This window comes from Cricetulus griseus, assembly GCF_003668045.3.
Source record: "Cricetulus griseus strain 17A/GY chromosome 1 unlocalized genomic scaffold, alternate assembly CriGri-PICRH-1.0 chr1_1, whole genome shotgun sequence".
NCBI lineage: Eukaryota > Metazoa > Chordata > Mammalia > Rodentia > Cricetidae > Cricetulus > Cricetulus griseus.
This window is the reverse complement of record NW_023276807.1, coordinates 201,291,163-201,306,568: the sequence shown is the minus strand read 5'-3', so window position 1 is coordinate 201,306,568 and position 15,406 is coordinate 201,291,163. Positions and strand designations below refer to the sequence as shown.

General features: G+C 38.2%; 1 protein-coding gene across 1 annotated transcript in view; it reads left to right on the top strand.

Annotated features, from left to right (window-relative positions):
• Nucleotides 1-15,406, top strand: part of Ero1a (endoplasmic reticulum oxidoreductase 1 alpha) — a 35,792-nt gene that overhangs the window by 14,045 nt on the left and 6,341 nt on the right. The window contains exons 4-13 of the mRNA XM_027389295.2: nucleotides 1,285-1,323; nucleotides 4,023-4,096; nucleotides 4,181-4,254; nucleotides 6,245-6,365; nucleotides 7,362-7,408; nucleotides 10,822-10,833; nucleotides 11,745-11,771; nucleotides 11,896-11,988; nucleotides 13,272-13,518; nucleotides 14,015-14,084. Of these exons, the coding sequence (XP_027245096.1) occupies nucleotides 1,285-1,323; nucleotides 4,023-4,096; nucleotides 4,181-4,254; nucleotides 6,245-6,365; nucleotides 7,362-7,408; nucleotides 10,822-10,833; nucleotides 11,745-11,771; nucleotides 11,896-11,988; nucleotides 13,272-13,518; nucleotides 14,015-14,084 (804 nt within the window). The remainder of the gene's footprint in view (nucleotides 1-1,284; nucleotides 1,324-4,022; nucleotides 4,097-4,180; nucleotides 4,255-6,244; nucleotides 6,366-7,361; nucleotides 7,409-10,821; nucleotides 10,834-11,744; nucleotides 11,772-11,895; nucleotides 11,989-13,271; nucleotides 13,519-14,014; nucleotides 14,085-15,406) is intronic.

Genomic DNA, 15,406 nt, shown 5'->3' with positions numbered 1-15,406 from the left:
ATGGCTTCTGGCGGGAGGGGCAGTCACTGCCTTCATTTTTACCCACTGAAGAGCCCAGTAGGCTCCAATTCAGGCCTGACCCATAGTCCTACAGATGTCCTGGTTAAACTCAGTGTGTCTCAAAAAAACCAAAAACAATAAAATCATGAACGTGGGGAGGGGAGTAAAAGACAAAGAAGTGATATTTGAATGCATGTTATATGTATATGAAATTGTCATAAATAATAAAAGTCAAAAAGAAAAACCTAACATTCCCACTTCAAAATCTTCTCATTTTATAAATATAAGATTGGCACAGAAAAGCCATGATTTAGAAAGATAGCGTAGTTTTAAGGCATGAGAGGAAAATGAGGAGATGAAGAGACTGGTAAAGATACAATTAGCATGTGATTTGAATAATAACTATTCTGTGTGGGCACGAAGGGTGCCAAGTCTTGGGTATATAAGCTTAGCTCTGCCCTTGAGTTTGTGGTTTAGTAGAGAGGAGAAGCACTAAATTGACCCTTTCAACACACTTATCACAGCCCAGTTACAAAGTACCTGAGCTATACATGCTAAGAACAGACAAGCTGGACCCAGAGGCTCTCAAGTGACATTGAGAGAATGAATATTTTCACTCCCTGCAGACAAGCCTGTGCTTTATTCTAACACTTCATAATAGGGTAAATTATAGGGACCTAAGAGTGACTAAAGAACATGCATGGGCCAGGCAGTCGTGGCACACGCCTTTAGTCCCAGCACTAAAGGGAGGCAGAGGAAGGTGGATCTCTGTGAGTTTGAGGCCAGCCAGGTCTACAGAGTTCCAGGACAGCCAAGGCCACACAGAAACCTGTCTCAAAAAACCAAAAAAAAAAAAAAAAAAAAAAAAAGAAAGAAAAGAGCACACATGGATTTGGGATGTTTGCCACAGCCTAATCGGCCCACGCTCCTGCTTTTGTATTGTGCACCACAAGAGTCATAGAATGCTTGTATTATATTTCCATGGTACAGTACATGATCAGCAATCAATAGGCCTTGAATTTTATTTACTCATTTTGTGAGAGAAGATCTTATTTCATAGGTCTTGCTACATAGACCAGGCTGGTCTCACACAGATATCTATGGGACAGCTAGGATTAGAGCTGTATGCTATCACACCTGTTGAATTTTTATTTACTTTAAAGAAATCACTTAAAATTTCCTAACTCTTCTCACTTAAAGATAGTCTCTAGTAATTTGTGAATTTAAGCCATAAGAATCTAAAATATTGTTTTTGAAGATAAAATAAATGTGTTTCTTTTTCAGGATGAAGTTCCTGATGGAATTAAGTCTGCAAGCTACAAGGTATGCACATACACTTACTGATGTGACCTTTGTTTACAAAAATCTTGGAAAATCCATTTCCCTGCTGTCCACAGTCAGATAACCTTGAACGTTAGTTCATATTCAGTAGCTTTTGCCCCCTTTAAGAAAAATATATACAACATTTAAGTAAAAGTAGCAGGCGGAAACCTACTTACCCATTATCTAACAGTTATTACCCATTATCTAACAGTAATTAACTGTTATAATAATAACAGTTATTATTATCTGGCCAGTTTTTTTGTTTGTTTGTTTGTTTGTTTTGTTCTTTGGTTTTTCGAGACAGGGTTTCTCTGTGTAGCTTTGGAGCCTCTCCTGGAACTCACTCTGTAGACCAGGCTGGCTTCAAACTCACAGAGATCCACCTACCTCTGCCTCCCAAGCACTGGGATTAAAGGCGGGCTCCACCAACTTCCGGCCAAGGCTAGTTTTGTTTCATGTGTATTTCCTATTCCATTTTTCCCATCATTTTAAGGCCAAACTCAGATAAATCATTTTGTTTAGGAGAGATGCAAAATTAGACCATATCAGAATTAAGTTAAATGACATTCAAATTTTTTTCAAAAAATAGAAGTTATAAAACATTTTGGTTAAAACATCACACATATAAATATATTGAGTATTTACTCAGAAAATATCTGAAGAGAGCAGTCAGCTGAGGTTTTTGGTAATTTCAAATAGATTAATCACATATAGTTTTGAAGAAGACTGTGATCAGTTTTATAGAAAATTTAAAATTATAAACTATTGGAAAAATGTTCTTCAGAAACATTTCTATAACCTAGTAAAGAGATAATTGTAATTAAGAAGCTGAGTAAATTACTATATGGTACTAAAAAGTTACTTTAACTTAAAAAAATTTCAGATAAGGGTTTAAAAGTTTTTGTTTTAGTGTATATACATAGGCATATGATGCTTTTTTTGAGTAAATTTAAAAGCATATTAAGTTGTTTGGCATGTGTATGTATGTGTGTGTGAGCAGGGCCTCATTTTGCAAGCTGGGCATCATCTTTCAGGCTATCTGGTTCTTGAGTTTCTGGTCATGTCTGTCTCTGCCTTACATTACTGTAGTAGTGCTGGGATTATAGATGCTATTGTATCTGGCTTCTTACATGGGCTCTGGGGAACAAGCTCAGGTCATTAGGCTTGCATGACAAGGGTGTCTACCCCTGTTGGACCATCTCTTGGGGCCTTTGATGTTTATTTGAAATTTTGTTTTCTTTTTCTTTCTTTCTTTCCTTCCTTCCTTCCTTCCTTCTTTCCTTCCTTCCTTTTTTTTTTTTTTTTTCCCAAGATAGGGTTTCTCTGTGTAGCCTTGGCTGTCCTGGAAATCACTCTGTAGACCAGGCTGGCCTCGAACTCACCTGCCTCTGCCTCCCGAGTGCTGGGATTAAAGGTGTAATTTTCTTTTCACGTAATTTTAAGTCCATGGCTGTACCACCTTGAATATGCCAAGTCTCATCTAAAATAGTTTACAATTTACAGTAAAATTGTAAGATTAACATAAAAACATTTTGTATACTGTTGTCCCTGACTTTTACATATTTCAGCACACTTGTTTTGTATCCTTTTTCTGTATAGATACTCTGAGCCATTTGATTGCAGGTCAAGTAGATTATATATCTTTACTTTAAATATTTAACTATGTACAAAAGAATTTGAGTTTCAAGAAGCTTTTTTAAAAGTTAAACTGTCTTACATATTAACTAAATATAATGAAGCACAGTTGTCAGTCAATAAATATATATTTCAAAAAATCCAATCACTTCAGTTATTTAATGTCCCCTAAAAGTTTAGTCATTTCAGTACTTTCAGTATCCTAGAGTGGACAAATCCTGTGATCATCCTAACAAGGCTGTTGTAGGTGTTCAGTAAACAATTTTGTATGCCCTCCTAATTCTGATCTTACCAAGCTGATGTAATGGCAGGGTTATCAAGTCTCATGAGCTTGGTCTGTGCTGTGCACACACCTGCTAGGAAAAAATGTATGTATGCATGTTACACAGACATCAACAAGAAATAGGGTAGTTAAAACATGTGTTTTAAATACATAAAGCTATTAGCAAACTTTCTATAAGATGCTTTTCTAATTATGGCATGGGAAGGAGCTGAGATGCACGATCTGTTACTACCACACTGTCAGGGAAGAAACTAGCGCTTATAGTCAGGTCACTAGGACTCTGCCTTCTGATGTACTGTATGACTTCCATATACCTCAGAAATTTTCCCTGTGCACATCTCAGTTGCTGTTTGTCAGTGAGATAGTCTTTATTTTGTGAACATAGTAGTAAATTGTGTTTTTGACAAAAACAATAGGCAAAAAAATCCTTTCACCTAATTTTTGGTTGTAAGAGTTCATTTTATGCAGGGTGCAGGCAGAGGTGGGCGGGTCCGTGAGCTTGAGGCCAGCCTGGTCTACAGGGAGAGTTTCAGAACAACCAGAGCTACACAGAGAAAGCCTGTCTTGATAAAAACAAACAAACAGACCTCATTTTGTAGGCTTTGGAGCTTGGTTGATCATGGCAGATAGCATGAGCCTTGGCTAACTTTTAATTCCTGAAAAATGTTTCTTAAGGCTGTGCGGCTCATGCCTGTAATTCCAGCATTCGGGAGGTTAAAGCAAGGAGTTATGTGACCCTGTTTTAAAATGTAGGAAATCCGTCTGTTCTTTCTCCGTTTAGTATTCTGAAGAAGCTAACCTCATTGAAGAATGTGAACAAGCTGAACGGCTTGGAGCGGTGGACGAATCTCTAAGGTGATTTGTTCTTCGAGCTACTTTTGTTTTTCTTTGTCACAGTTGACTGGTAAAAAAGAATGATGCAATTTTCCTTATTTGAAGTGAGGAAACCCAGAAGGCTGTTCTTCAATGGACCAAGCATGACGATTCTTCAGACAGCTTCTGTGAAGTTGATGGTATGATGTTTGTTAATGTGTGTATTATGTTCCCAATGATGTTCCCCCTCCCTCCCTCCCTCCCTCCCTCCCTCCCTCCCTCCCTCCCTCCCCTCCTCCCTCCCTCCCTCCCTCCCTCCCCCTCCCTCCCTCCCTCCCTCAGTTGTATTAAGCATTAACTCAGGCTTTGGATATGCTAGGCCAGTGCTGCTCCAGATGCCGCCCCTCAATTCTTTTTAGTTATTTTAAAATCTCAGTACTAACAGTGTGACGACAGGTCCTCAGAAAGCTAAACATAGAATCATAGGACTTTACAGTGGCATTCCTAGGTATGTAACTCAAAGGAATTGGAAAACTCAGACAGGTAGACCAATGTTCGTTCATAAGAGACACAAGCTAAAATGGTCTGTGTGTCTATCACTAGGTACAAAAATAATTGAAATGTGTTATGTATATATCATACAAATACACATGAATACTACTGAGCCATAAGATGGAGGGAGCTTCCAACAAATGCTACATTGTGGCAGAACCCTGGAAACATGGCCTGTGAAAGAAGCCAGACAAGTATGGTCTGAATACACTTGTGAACTGTCTGGTACAGGCAAACTCATAGCAACAGAAAGTAGATTAGCGGTTAATAGACATGCTGGGGTGGCATATGGAGAGTTAATTGTTAAATGATCACAGTTTCTGTTCAGGGCTATGGAAAAGTTTTGGAAACAGAAAGTGGCAATGATTACACAGCATTGTGAATATAACTCATGCTACACTGAATATGGGGGAAATTGCTAATTTCATTATGTATTTTTACCACAGTAAAAAGAAAATTAAAATTGGTTTCTGTTAAAAAAAAAACAAACAAAAAACTTAGCTCTTGGGTTTTGCAGTTTTATGTATCAAGCAGTTTACAGTTCTGAATCCTTTGCATTTTGCAAAAGTAGCTAAACTGTAGGAGTGAAGAGAATGTCTTCTTTAAATGCTGCTGGACTGTTAACCTTTTCTGTGATAGTGGTCTCTGTGGTTTTGGTGTAGAGAATATTGAACCATGACATCATGTCTGCAGCTGGTGCTAAAATTGGCAGCCTTAGAACACATTAGGCCCTGGATCAAGATTTATTGATCTAATTCTTCTTTTTCTAGTATCTTTTTTTAAAATTTGAATTGTTGACCTCTGAATTGGCTAAGCAAAATTAAATCAAATTTGAATTTTGATATTTATTTATGGCTCTTTAGTAGTGGACCAACGAACTTTTGAAAAGTTAGTGAAAAGAGCTGGTCATTGATGATGGACACCTTTAATTCCAGCAGAGACAGATGCAGAGGCAGGTGGATCTTTTGGGTTCCAGGAAAGCTAGGGCTACATAGTGAGAGCCTGTCTCAACCTGTGCCTCCCCCTCAAAAAAAGAAAAAGCTTTTAAAATTCTGTGATTTTTTGGGGGAAGGAGAGTTTTCTGTAGTGGATACATGCCATGTTTTGACATATGTGTCTCTTGTCTATGTGATTTTTAGTGTATTTTTCTTTTTTTACTGTTTCTTTCTTTGTTTTTTATTTTGTTTTTGTTTTTGCGTTTTGAGACATGGTTTCTCTGTGTAGCCCTGGCTGTCCTGGAACTCACTCTGTAGACCAGGCTGTCCTGGAACTCACAGAGCTCTGCCTGCCTCTGCCTCCCGAGTGCTGGGATTAAGACTTACGCCAGCACTGCCCGGCTCTTTCTCTTTTCTCCTGCTCAGGATCAAATGCACTTTCATCATTCCCTCTAGTCAGTGCTGATCTGCATTCATGCTAACATGGATAGAAACGTTCATTGTTTGGACAGATTGTGAGCATTGACTCACATGTTTTCTTAAACTCTAAAATTCATGTATTTCTATTCTTACCACTTACAAGATCAGGGTTTTTTGCAAACATTGTGTACAGTGGATGTGGCTGTTTGTTTCTCCCTATTTTCTTTCTCCTAAAATGTTGTTCTGAAATAGGAAAGATATGGTGAAATGTTTTATCTTGCAGACATACAGTCTCCTGACGCTGAGTATGTGGATTTACTCCTTAACCCTGAGCGCTACACAGGCTACAAGGGGCCGGATGCTTGGAGGATATGGAGTGTCATATATGAAGAAAACTGTTTTAAGTATGTATTATTTTCTAAGAGTTGTGCAGATTAGGTTCATGTCCTTAAGAGACTGATTTGGACATAGAAACTTAAATGTCATAAATCCTGTTCCCCCTGGGGTACCGGCTGCAACAAATACTTCTTTAAAGACTTAGGTAATATTATGGGCTGGAGAAATGGCTCAGAGGTTAAGAACACTGTCTGCTCTTCCAGAGGTCCTCAGTTCAATTCCCAGCAACCACATGGTGGCTCACAACCACCTGTAATGAGCTCTGGTGCCCTCTTCTGGCCTGTAGGCATACATACAGGTGGAACACTGTATACATAAATAAATCTTAAAAAAAAAAGACTTAGATAAGAGTGGCTTATAGGATCTCCTTATGTAGATGAAGTAATTCAGAACCAGGGGCTTTGCTTCATTTACCAAGATCACTATAGCCAGTGGTGGGGTACAGCTGAGAATCTACAGTTTAAGGTTCTTTTCATTCCTCTCTGCTCCCCTTTCTGTGGTCACAGTTATTTTATTCTCTAAAAGTTAAACTGATTTCAGAGAACACTCTGGGGTGATATTTTTGTGTACTCACTATATGCTATGCACTGTTAATCGTGACATGGACTTGCTCCTCTAGTTCTCATGGTAACAGTTTATTATAGTCATAAGTGCTTGCAGATGGAGAGCTAAGACAAAGCTAGGTATTTGTTCAGTGCCTAGGGGAAGCTCCCCCTTTGTGTCCTTAACCAGTGCAATGGACATTGATCATTGGGTGACTGAGAAATGCTTAAGGTTCTTTACTTGGACATCTGGAGGCTCTGAAGAATGTACCAGCTAACTTTGGGGTAAAACCTGTGTGTGCATGTGTGTGCAAGTGCATGCATTTGTGTGTGCATGTGAATGTGCAGTTCTCTCAGGGACAAAAGCTCTGAATGATAACACATTTCACTTTCCAAATCAGATATAATTATAACACTGTTGGTAACACTGGTGTTCACACAGTGCAATTCTTTTGTTTTTAGGCCACAGACAATTCAAAGGCCTTTAAATCCTTTGGCTTCTGGTCAAGGTGAGTTATTTGCACCTTCTATTGTTTATTGGCTAGTAAACTTGGGTTAGAGTGGAGAGGAAGGAGAAGTTAAGTGGCAAGGGCAGTTGAGGTCTTGTAGTTCCCTGGCCCTGTTTCTAGAGAAGTTATGTCTCACTCTCACAGCTATACTTCCTAAGGATATTCGTGGTGTTAGGCCATTGTAATATGAAGATTAGGTTATGTATTTGTTGTCTGTTTTTGTAACGCACTAAGTAGTTGTTTACTTCAGTTTTATTTATCTTCCAAATAAATGAATATCCCAAACATTTACTTAATTTTTCAAATAACTTAAGCTGGGGAGGAAGTTTAATGGTACAGTGCTTGGTCAGCATATCTCAGGCCCTGGGCTTGACTCTCAACCAAACAAACAAAACAAAACAAAAATAAAAGACTTTAAATCCTATTCATATTCCATATATGGTCTGAATATAAATCCCCATGCCTTTATATCTCACTGACAGTTTTCATTGTTGGTCTACACTCAAGATCTGGTCTAAATGCTGCTGCCTTTCCCAAAACATTTTCCTTCCCAGGTGGAAGTCATCTTTGGCTCCTTCTGAAGTAGTCTGTGTTTGCTTCCCTTATGTAACCTGTTGACTGGTAGCATCATTCTGTTATATATATGTACGTATCCATATCCCCTAGTGCTTTGGGGTATGGGCAGCAATTACTTCAACATAGAGCCTGGTAATTATGGAGTAAGTTGCTAGGTAAAGATCATGGAAATTGTTTTCCCCATTGGATAGCTTCTTTAATGGAATTAGAAAAATTGACGTGTTTTATAATTTCATTTTAACAGTTTGATTTTGGATACTGTTGAGTGTAGGGAAAAAAAATCACTTACCCTTGAAGCAAATGATTCTTCACCATGTTCCTGGCATTGTGTAGATGCCAAGGGTATGTGCAAATCAAACTGCCCTCACAGGTATTAAGAGTCTATGGAATCAACCATTTCTACACATGATTTCTGTTTTTTTTTTTTTTTTTTTTTTGGAACTTACATATCTTTATTGCCTTAGTTACTTTTCTGTTATGAAGAGATACCATGCCTGAGGCAACTTATAAAAGAAAGCATTTAGTTGAGGGCTTACAGTTTCAGAGGGTGGTAAAGTCCATGACTGTCATGGTAGGGAGCATGGCAGCAGGCAGGGGATGGTGTTAGAGAAGTGGCTGAGAGCTCTTCAGGTACAAGGCAAAGAGAGAACCAAGCGGAATGGCCTGGGCTTTTCCAATCCTAAAACCCACCCCCCAGTGACACCTCCTTGAACAAGGCCACACCTCCTAATCCTTCCCCAACAGTTTGGAGACCAAGCATTGAAACAGGAGCCTGTAGGGACCATTCTCATTCAATCCACCAGTTATTTTCTTCCAGTATGAACTTACTGATAAAATCCTTGAGCTAGGAAGTGGTGACGCACACCTTTAGTCCCAACACTCATGAGGCAGAGGCAGGTGGATCTTTATGAATTCAAGGCCAGCCTGGTCTCCAGATCAAGTTCCAGGACAGCCAGGGCTATACAGAGAAATCCTGTTTCAAATCCTCTCCCACCAAAAACAGTCTTTGGTGCACTTTCACCAAATATATAAGGTTTCACTTAATTCATTTGAAAATACGGTGATGTCATATTGTCATTAAGCACACACTGACTGCTGGCAGACAAGCTTTTCTTAGGAAAGGAAAGAGCATTTTAGGTTGCATACAGTTGTATGTGATAATTCAGTAGAAGCTGTTGATCTAATATTAGGTGAAATGCAAATTCATAGATAAGTGTTTATTAAGTATTTACATTGTGGCTTAATCATCATCATGCATGTTAATTAAAATGGGAATAATTTTAACATTTATCAGAAAACCAGCTACATGATATATGAGATACAATATAATACACCTGTAACAAGTATTGTTATTAATTTGTCTTCATTTAAATAAAGGATTAATAGCACAGTGAAGGAAAAAAAGCATGTGGGAAAACAGCATCTATATTTTATAGGACATTATCTCTAAATACTTACACACACACACACACACACACACACACACACACACACTCACAATTTAAAAAAATATACATGGTGTTTGCCTTGGGAAGACACACTAAGACCTAGGTTTAGTTCCCAGTATACACATGGTGGCTCACAGCCATCCTAACTCCAGTTCCAGGAGATCTGATGTCCTTCTCTGGTCCCCAAGGGCACCAGACATTAATGTGATATACATACATACATGCAGAGAAAACACTGATACCTACGAAACAAATATTTAAAAAATCTAAAAAAACATTTGTGATGAGTGAGTATATGTTTAACAAACAGTGATGGTGTTAAAAAAAAAACACAAAGTGAACCTGATCTAGTTTTGGAGGTTTTATTGTCTCAATGCTTTGTCCTGAAAAAAAAAAAAAAAAAAGTCCTATCATGCTTTTGCTAATATATTATGACTTTTGCTTTTTTTTTTTTTTTTTTTTGAATCCTTTTTTTTGGGGGGATGTGGGGGTGCGGTTCAAGACAGGCATAGCTCTGACTGTCGTGGAACAGTCTATAGACCAGGCTGGCTCAAACTCACAGACATCCTCCTGCCTCTGCCTCTTGAATGCTGGGATCAAAGGTGTGAGCCACCACCGCTTGGCTCTTTCTGGGAATTCTATGTGTATGAATGTGTGTGTCTGTGTCTATATGTGTTCCTTAATCTTTTTGGGGGGGGCGTCTTTTTTACCTGTTTGTTTTGTCATATTCAGTTTTCATTTCTTTTTATTTTACCCTATTTTATTATTTTTATATGCCTTTTTGTTGTCTAGTGTGAGAGAACAAGAAAGGGTGTGGATTTGGGTAGGTGAGGGGTAGGGAGAGCCTTGGAGGAGTTAGGGGAGGGAGACCATGATCAAAAAAATTTCTTGAAAAATATTTTTTCTATAAGAAATATAACCTAAAAAAGGAAAATGGGGAAAAAATGAAGATGATATTTCAGGAGTAAGTAAGCAGCTGCATACAAACTGCCCATTATGAAGCATTTGAATTTTATAGTCTTTGAAAACATTCCCAAGGTTAAATCTTCTGTCAGTCTGGGGATTCAAAGCAGCAGTAATACAGACCTTTAACAAGAATTATGTTGTAGCATTAGAATAATAAATGTACCAAAAGACTGCCATCCAAATAAGCACCGGTGCTTCAGACAGCTCTCAGTGGGATTCACTTTCCTCTCTTATGAGCACATATGAACCTGTGAGCCTGAACTATGGCTGAATGGAGTGTGGCTGTGGGCCCCCTTCTATTGACTTTACCTGTGTGGATGCACTGATGGATTAAAACGAATCATTGCCAATGTATTATTTTCATGTAATAGAAGCATTGCAGAAATAGTTTATAATAATTACTTTTTTGTTTTTTGTTTTCAGGAAAAAGTAAAGGTATGTACTTGTATCATGCATTATGCACGTCACGTCTGCTTGTATGTTCAGATATGTGTTCTGGTGGTATTGTGGCAAACTACAATCTTTGCACTTCCCCTGACACTCAGAATATCTTCTCCTCTTGTTAGTATAGAGATATCTATAACCCAGGAGCTCCTTGTCCTCTCCGCATTTTATTTCTTTGCAGCATAATTCTGAAACCAAAATGACTGAGCTTTAGTATCGTTAGGTCATAGAACATGAGCAAGGGTTTTTAGCACTGCTCTATTCTATTGCTCTTTGGGTATAATGAATTGTATGAAATTCTGTTTCTTCTTAACTTGAAAGTATGTGGAAGTCCTTAATCTTTAAAGCATAGATTGCTATGAAAACTTAGATAGTTAAGCAATCTTGCTAGATTTAGTTTGTATGTGTGTTACTTGTGGAAGAGAGGTTTATTTATTTATTTATTTTTAGTTTTTTGAGACAGGATTTCTCTGTATTGTTTTGGAGGCTGTCCTGGAACTTGCTCTGTAGACGAGGCTAGCTTTGAACTAACAGAGATCCTCTTGTCTCTGCCTCCTGAGTGCTGGGATTAAAGGTGTGTACCACCAATGCCCAGCAGAAAAGAGGTCTTAGGGATCGAGCCCAGGAGTTGTGAACATGGTAACCAAGTGATGTAACACAGAGTGGCATTCCTCCAGATTCTCAATTCTACAGTTTGACAACATAAAACATTTTATCCAAAAAGTTAGGAGAGAGGGTCTAACTGAGGGGCAGAGCAGTGCTTACCTGGATCCACACCCAATCTTTTCCTTTGAAGAAATTGTAAGATTTGGACCATTGACTGGAACAGTCTTTAAAACACTTGAAAATTTACATTTTGGTTTTATGAAAAAAATTATGACTTATTTTTCTTTTCATTTCAGAGAATACTTTTTACAGCTGGCTAGAAGGTAAATTAGAAACTTTTAAACAAATTTAAATGACACTTTTTTTATTTTAAAAGTCATGAAATAAATCTTAAATTCCCAAGATTAAAATATGGAATTTTATTTCTGAACCATTGATTTCTTTTAGGCCTCTGTGTAGAAAAGAGAGCATTCTACAGGCTTATATCTGGTCTACATGCAAGCATTAATGTACATTTGAGTGCACGGTATCTTTTACAAGGTATGTCCTTTTTTTGGGGGGGGGTTGAGACAGGGTTTCTCAGTGGCTTTGGAGGCTGTCCTAGAACTATTTCTTGTAGACCAGGCTGGCCTCGAACTCACAGAGATCCACCTGCCTCTGCCTCCTGAGTGCTGGGACCAAACGCGTGTGCCACCACCACCTGGCAGGTATGTACTTTTAAAATCTTTTGTACACTTGTCTTTAGCTATTCTTAACATTTTCTTGGTGTTTGCCTGGGTGGGAAAGCAAACTTGTTTGACTATTGGGCAGTAAGAATCCACTTGTAAATGGTGGTGTCTAGGAATGTAGAAATTGTGTGTACAGTTGAGTGGTTCAATATATTATTAATTCTCTCAAAATTACACACATTGCTTTGGAAGTGTTGCTTTGTTGACTGAGGAAATTAGAATATGTCCAACAGCATAGTGTGTTACCTCATGAGAGCCTTTATTTATGTGTGGACTTCAGTGGTCATAGCATTGTCTTCTGTTCTTCAAGGTTTAGGATGTTGATGGAAATTCAAAACATTTTCCTCAGCAACTTATTTCTTCTGAAATTGGGAAGTATTTTACCTTTCAGAAATAAAATGGAAACTTTGGTTTAAAATGATGCTTTAAATTCATTAGTAACTTCAAAAATTTTTGTTTCTATTCCTCATTATGCATGTCTGTGGGGGTATGTGTATGTGAGTACAGGTGCCTTAGTAGCCAGAGGTGTCAGGTCCACTTGATGCAGGAGCTACAGGCAGTTGTGAGCTGCCGTGGGTTCTGGGCACTGAAGTTAGGTCCTCTGGACAAGCAGCCCTGCTGTCAACTGCTCAGCCCCCTCTGCAGCTTGTCAAGTTATTTTTAACTATACATTTTGATTTTGTGATTGTTGATACTCAGAAATTTGATTTTTACCAAAAACCTGTTTTGCCTTTAAGAATGGGTTACAGAAGACAAAATTCTGTCTACAGAATTTCTAAATTTTTATTTATTTCTGATGCAAGGTCTCATTATGTAGCCTTGCCTGTCCTGGTGCTCTGTATGTAGAACAAGCTGGCCTTGAACTCACAGAGATTTACCTGCCTCTGTCTGGAATTAAAGGTGTACATCACCATGTCAGGTGTATGATGGAAGTCTTAAAGGCTAAATTATAAAAAAAAAAAATTCTTGGTTGAATTATGTATTTTAAACTACAAAATGAAATTGACTTCTATAAATATAAATAGCCCCTTATAGTTAAAATGAAAATTACTTAAGTGTACACTTGAATTATTTAGCATTCTTCTTTCTTTTTAGATACTTGGCTGGAAAAGAAGTGGGGCCACAATGTCACAGAGTTTCAGCAACGCTTTGATGGGATTTTGACTGAAGGAGAAGGTCCGAGGAGGCTGAAGAACTTGTACTTTCTCTACTTGATAGAGTTAAGGGCTCTATCTAAAGTGCTTCCGTTTTTTGAGCGCCCAGATTTTCAGCTCTTCACAGGAAATAAAGTTCAGGATGCAGAAAACAAAGTGTTACTTCTGGAGATCCTTCATGAAATCAAGTAGGTTCTATATGTTACAATGTATACATTAACGCATAGGTGGGGGGTGGTGTCCAAAGTAAACCCTGCATTATTTAGTTAGAGAAGGAAACCATCTTTAAAATAATGTAACTATAGTTCTGTTCATTGGGCTTTTAGGTTTTTGTTTCTTTTTTTGAGATGGTCAGATTCTCCTGCCTCAGCCTCCTGGGTGCTGGGAATGTAGGTGTGCATGGCCACAATGGGCCTCCCCAGATCTTCTAGAATATCTTGGTTTGCTTTGATCTGCGTATTACAACTTTTTTTTTTTTTTTTGAAGTTCTTAATACCAGCATTATTTTTATTTGCACAGTCTAAATTTGGGGCCAGACTTCTGATGCACTTAACATTTAGATTTGAGGATAAGTATTTTGCATTGTTGGTGTTACTGATTTTACTCTATTTTAACTATATTATTTATAACTGACTTTCAACACTTACAATACATGAACATGACCCTTCTCTGTTTAAAACACAGGTCATTTCCTTTGCATTTTGATGAGAATTCTTTTTTTGCTGGGGATAAAAATGAAGCACATAAACTAAAGGTAATTATGCTTCAACTTAGTTAGGAACAGCCTGGTGAGTATGTAGCTATGAGTGTAGACTCACTATTACTGGAGCTCTAGTAGAATGGCGATTCTGAGAGGCTGTGGAGGAGATGGACTGGGATGGGAACTCCTGGTCAGAGCATTGAGTTTCTGTGGGGGAGCTGTAGTGGCCTTCTGCTCAGTAGGGTGACCAATGAATAGGTGTGCATTATATATTTCAGAACTGTTAGGGTAGAGCCAACGTTTTACTACAAAAGGGTATGTCAGGTTATGAACTTCTCACCTTGGTTTTATTGTTCCATATGAGATAATAAATATCAAAGTGTCATGGCGCCCCATAAGCCATCTGATTGTCAAATCCATTTAAAATATAAATGGGTATTTATACTTACTACTGGATCTTGACTTGTAGCTCAGTGCTGTGTCTGTAGCACTCTTCTCTGTTTCTTATCACAATGAAAGAGGCTAATTTAATCAACTTGAAGAAAAGTTATGTTTTGTGGGTAGTGTTGAGATCAGCTGTTTTCCCCTTTTCTGCTCAGCTTGTTCTAACCTCAGTGGGTATGAAACCCTACAGCTTCCAGGGACCGGAGAGCAAGGGGAGGGTGCCACAGTAAGAGTTTTCTGGCCAGGTCTACAGAGCAAGTTCTAGGGCAGCCAGGGCTGTTTGTTACACAGAGAAACCCTGTCTTGAAAAACCAAAAAGTCTTCTCTTCTGTGCTGTTTTCAGTATGCTCCTTACTTTTCCTTCACCTGCTGGTGGTGGACAGTGTTTTGGCATCAGCTCTTTTTAGACTGTACAAATTAGAAATATTTCTCAAGTGTTTTAATTTAATCCAAATTCCAGAACACTTGGGCTTTTATGTGCTTTGAAGTTTATGTATAATTCTTATAGAAAAGAGTTTAAAAAACATTTTTATAGCAGATTTACTTTAAAATGCTTTCTGGTAAACATAGATTTGAACATTATTTATAAATTCATTTTGCTGGGTAGTGGCAGCAGTGCATGCCTTTAATCCCAGTACTCGGGAGACAGAGGCAGATGGATCTCTGTGAGTTCGAGGCCAGCCTGGTCTACAGAGTGAGTTCCACAACATGCAGAGCTACACAGAGAAACTCTGTCTGGAAAAACCAAATGAACATTTTCATTATGACTCCTTTACAGTATCTGTGGACGGGTAGAAATAATTACTAGTGTTTGGAACAGAATAGGGTCTGAAGGTTTATGAAACATTAGAGAATTTTGGCAAGAACTGGGCAGTTGACTTTGATCATTCTGCCAAATGGTCATAATACATGATAAGAAATTGGGTGTGTTG